Source organism: Oncorhynchus gorbuscha, linkage group LG01, assembly GCF_021184085.1.
Source record: "Oncorhynchus gorbuscha isolate QuinsamMale2020 ecotype Even-year linkage group LG01, OgorEven_v1.0, whole genome shotgun sequence".
NCBI classification, from domain to species: domain Eukaryota; kingdom Metazoa; phylum Chordata; class Actinopteri; order Salmoniformes; family Salmonidae; genus Oncorhynchus; species Oncorhynchus gorbuscha.
The window spans coordinates 6,875,976-6,880,856 of record NC_060173.1 but is presented as its reverse complement, the minus strand read 5'-3'; the positions used below and the strand labels follow the sequence as shown (position 1 = coordinate 6,880,856).

General features: G+C 52.3%; 1 protein-coding gene across 1 annotated transcript; it reads right to left on the bottom strand.

Annotated features, from left to right (window-relative positions):
- Positions 1 to 2,850: 2,850 nt before the first annotated feature.
- On the bottom strand, positions 2,851 to 4,347 carry LOC124039207 (proteoglycan 4-like). The gene has a single exon (XM_046355140.1). The coding sequence runs from the start codon at positions 4,345 to 4,347 to the stop codon at positions 2,851 to 2,853; it is 1,497 nt and encodes a 498-aa protein (XP_046211096.1).
- Positions 4,348 to 4,881: the final 534 nt, after the last annotated feature.

Sequence of the window (4,881 nt, the reverse complement as noted above, 5' to 3'; positions counted from 1 at the left end):
TTTGATGTAATGTCCTTAAAAACAAGTCAAAATGAGGCTCAGTAGTGTGTATGGCCTCCACGTGCCTGTATGACCTCCCTACAAAGCCTGGACATGCTGCTGATGAGGTGGCGGATGGTCTCCTGAGGGATCACCTCCCAGACCTGGACAGACCTGGCATCCGCCAACTCCTGGACAGTCTGTGGTGCTGCGTGGCGTTGGTGGATGGAGCGAAACATGATGTCCCAGATGTGCTCAATTGGATTCAGGTCTAAAGAATAGGCGGGCCAGTCCATAGCATCAATGCCTGCCTCTTGCAGGAACTGCTGACACACTCCAGTCACATGAGGTCTAGCATTGTCTTGCATTAGGAGGAACCCAGGGCCAACCGCACCAGCATATGGTCTCACAAGGGGTCTGAGGATCTCATCTCGGTACGTAATGGCAGTCAGGCTACCTCTAGCGAGCACATGGAGGGTTGTGCGGCCCCCCAATGAAATTCTACCCCACACCATGACTGACCCACCGCCAAACCTGTCATGCTGGAGGATGTTGCAGGCAGCAGAACATTCCCCACGGCGTCTCCAGACTCTGTCACGTGCTCAGTGTGAACCTGCTTTCATCTGTGAAGAGCACAGGGCGCCAGTGGCGAATTTGCCAATCTTGGTGTTCTCTGGCAAATGCCAAACGTCCTGGACGGTGTTGGGCTTCTAAGCACAACCCCCACCTGTGGACGTCGGGCACTCATTACCACCCTCATGAAGTCTGTTTCTGACCGTTTGAGCAGACATGCACATTTGTGGCCTGCTGGAGGTCATTTTGCAGGGCTCTGGCAGTGCTCCTCCTGCTCCTCCTTGCACAAAGGCGGAGGTAGCGGTCCTGCTGCCGGGTTGTTGCCCTCCTACGGCTTCCTCCACGTCTCCTGATGTACTGGCCTGTCTCCTGGTAGCGCCTCCATGCTCTGGACACTACGCTGACAGACACAGCAAACCTTCTTGCCACAGCTCGCATTGATGTGGCATCCTGGATGAGCTGCACTACCTGAGCCACTTGTGTGGGTTGTAGACTCCGTCTCATGCTACCACTAGAGTGAAAGCACCGCCAGCATTCAAAAGTGACCAAAACATCAGCCAGGAAGCATAGGAACTGAGAAGTGGTCTGTGGTCCCCACCTGCAGAACCACTCCTTTATTGGAGGTGTCTTGCTAATTGCCTATAATTTCCACCTGTTGTCTATTCCATTTGCACAACAGCATGTAAAATGTATTGTCAATCAGTGTTGCGTCCTAAGTGGACAGTTTGATTTCACAGAAGTGTGATTGACTTGGAGTTACATTGTGATGTTTAAGTGTTTATTTTTTATTTTTTTGAGCAGTGTACAATTTGTTCTTAACTGACTTAGTTAAGTAGAGTTTAAATAAATAAATACAAATAAAACATTTAGAAAATTAAGGTCTTATTAGCTCTTATTTCATGTGAAAAAATTATTAGACAGTCCTGACAACTCAATGAACTATTCCTGAAATATTCACTTACTAGAAACAATGTGAATATGTTGTTTAAGTGTTCCCTTTATTTTGTTGAGCAGTGTGTATATATATACATAACTTTTTTACAGAAAAGTGAAACTTGACATTAAATTGAATACTTTGAATTTGCACCAAAATCACTGGACTACATTTACATTTAAGTCATTTAGCAGATGCTCTTATCCAGAGCGACTTACAAATTGGATTGTTATAATTTGGTTTAATATCTGATTAATTAGAGAAAATCAAAACGTTTGTCGTCATCCATTGTCCAAATGTTCAATTTATCAGAATTGTTTTTAAAACCTTTTAACAATTTCGATAACCATTGCTACAGACAGTAGTAGAGGTCATAGTAGAGGTCAAAGTCTTCTACCAGACAGGAGTAGAGGTCACAGTCTTCTACCAGACAGGAGTAGATGTCACAGTCTTCTACCAGACAGGAGTAGAGGTCACAGTCTTCTACCAGACAGGAGTAGAGGTCACAGTCTTCTACCAGACAGGAGTAGAGCTCACAGTCTTCTACCAGACAGGAGTAGAGGTCACAGTCTTCTACCAGACAGGAGTAGAGGTCACAGTCTTCTACCAGTCAGGAGTAGAGGTCAGTCTTCTATCAGACAGGAGTAGAGGTCACAGTCTTCTACCAGACAGGAGTAGAGGTCACAGTCCTCTATCAGACAGGAGTAGAGGTCACAGTCTTCTACCAGACAGGAGTAGAGGTCACAGTCTTCTACCAGACAGGAGTAGAGTCACCGTATTTTATCACACAGACAGGAGTAGAGGTCAGTCTTCTACCAGACAGGAGTAGAGGTCAAAGTCTTCTACCAGACAGGAGTAGAGGTCACAGTCTTCTACCAGACAGGAGTAGATGTCACAGTCTTCTACCAGACAGGAGTAGAGGTCACAGTCTTCTACCAGACAGGAGTAGAGGTCACAGTCTTCTACCAGACAGGAGTAGAGGTCACAGTCTTCTACCAGACAGGAGTAGAGGTCACAGTCTTCTACCAGTCAGGAGTAGAGGTCAGTCTTCTATCAGACAGGAGTAGAGGTCACAGTCCTCTATCAGACAGGAGTAGAGGTCACAGTCCTCTATCAGACAGGAGTAGAGGTCAGTCTTCTATCAGACAGGAGTAGAGGTCACAGTCTTCTATCAGACAGGAGTAGAGGTCATAGCCTGGACTAATTGTATCACATACACTCTGGACAAAACACAATGTCTTCTCCATATAGTCTCACTGGCAAACACACACTTTAAGCATTAAATGAAAGTGATCCTGAGCATTTATCTATGCGGTGGTCTTGGAGATGGGACCAAAGGAGGCAACAACAAAAAAACTACTCTGTCAGCAGGCAGTTGGGCTGGGTGGCTGGCTCTGGGTGGCTGGCTCTGGGAGGCTGGCTCTGGGTGGCTGGCTCTGAGTGGCTCTGGGTGGCTGGCTCTGAGTGGCTGGCTCTGAGTGGCTCTGGGTGGCTGGCTCTGAGTGGCTCTGAGTGGCTCTGAGTGGCTCTGAGTGGCTCTGAGTGGCTCTGGGTGGCTGGCTCTGAGTGGCTGGCTCTGAGTGGCTCTGGGTGGCTGGCTCTGAGTGGCTGGCTCTGGGTGGCTGGCTCTGGGTGGCTGGCTCTGAGTGGCTGGCTCTGGGTGGCTGGCTCTGAGTGGCTGGCTCTGAGTGGCTGGCTCTGAGTGGCTGGCTCTGGGTGGCTCTGGGTGGCTGGCTTTGAATGGCTGGCTCTGGGTGGCTGGCTCTGAGTGGCTGGCTCTGGGTGGCTGGCTCTGGGTGGCTGGCTCTGGGTGGCTGGCTCTGGGTGGCTCTGGGTTGCTCTGGGTGGCTCTGGGTGGCTGTCTCGGTGGCTCTGGGTGGCTGGCTCTGGTTGGCTCTGGGTGGCTCTGGGTGGCTCTGGGTGGCTGGCTCTGAGTGGCTCTGGGTGGCTCTGGATGGCTCTCGCTGGCTCTGGGTGGCTCTGGGTGCCTGGCTTTGAGTGGCTGGCTCTGGGTGGCTCTGAGTGGCTGGCTCTGGGTGGCTCTGTGTGGCTGGCTCTGTGTGGCTGGCTCTGAGTGGCTGGCTCTGAGTGGCTCTGGGTGGCTGGCTCTGGGTGGCTGGCTCTGAGTGGCTCTGGGTGGCTGGCTCTGGGTGGCTCGCTTTGAGTGGCTGGCTCTGGGTGGCTGGCTCTGGGTGGCTGGCTCTGGGTGGCTGGCTCTGGGTGGCTGGCTCTGAGTGGCTGGCTCTGGGTGGCTGGCTCTGAGTGGCTGGCTCTGAGTGGCTCTGGGTGGCTGGCTCTGAGTGGCTGGCTCTGAGTGGCTGGCTCTGAGTGGCTGGCTCTGAGTGGCTCTGGGTGGCTGGCTCTGGGTGGCTGGCTCTGAGTGGCTGGCTCTGGCTGGCTCTGAGTGGCTGGCTCTGAGTGGCTCTGGGTGGCTGGCTCTGGGTGGCTCGCTCTGAGTGGCTGGCTCTGGGTGGCTGGCTCTGGGTGGCTGGCTCTGGGTGGCTGGCTCTGAGTGGCTGGCTCTGGGTGGCTGGCTCTGAGTGGCTGGCTCTGAGTGGCTCTGGGTGGCTGGCTCTGAGTGGCTGGCTCTGGCTGGCTCTGAGTGGCTGGCTCTGAGTGGCTCTGGGTGGCTGGCTCTGAGTGGCTGGCTCTGGCTGGCTCTGAGTGGCTGGCTCTGAGTGGCTCTGGGTGGCTGGCTCTGAGTGGCTCTGGGTGGCTGGCTCTGAGTGGCTGGCTCTGAGTGGCTGGCTCTGAGTGGCTGGCTCTGAGTGGCTGGCTCTGGGTGGCTGGCTCTGAGTGGCTGGCTCTGGGTGGCTGGCTCTGGGGAGAATATGATGTGTATGGAAGAGCAGATTGAGCATCAACAAAGGAAACCCTGAATTATGTTGATTCAAAACCAAAACTTTTTAATCAAAGATTGCAACTTTGAATTTTTGTTCCCTCTTTCGTAACGGTGGATTTATGACTTTCTCCATCTTCACGCAGACAGGACATTTTCCAATAATTCCCCAGCAGACAGAGGGCGTGTGGCTCTGGGCGACGTGTGGGTAGTGACGCTTTGAGAGTTTGGGAGTGAAATTTGTGTTACCTTGAAGGCCATTCTCTCCAGACCTCTCCTCTCTCTCTCTCTCTTCTCTCTCTCCTATTTCTCTCTCTCTCCTCTCTCTCTCTCCTCTCTCTCTCCTCCCTTCTTTCTCTCTCTCTCTCTCTCCTCTCTCTCTCTCTCTCTCCTATTTCTCTCTCCTCTCTCTCTCTCTCTCTCTCCTCTCTCTCTCTCTCTCTCTCTCTCTCTCTCTCTCTCTCTCTCTCTCTCTCTTCTCTCTCTCTCCTTATTTCTCTCTCCTCTCTCTCTCCTCTCTCTCTCTCTCTCTCTCTCTCTCTCCTCTGTCTTCTCT

Bases quoted from the DNA above. Each gene is read 5' to 3' on its own strand.
- LOC124039207 (XM_046355140.1), bottom strand. From the start codon at position 4,347: ATGCTCAATCTGCTCTTCCATACACATCATATTCTCCCCAGAGCCAGC.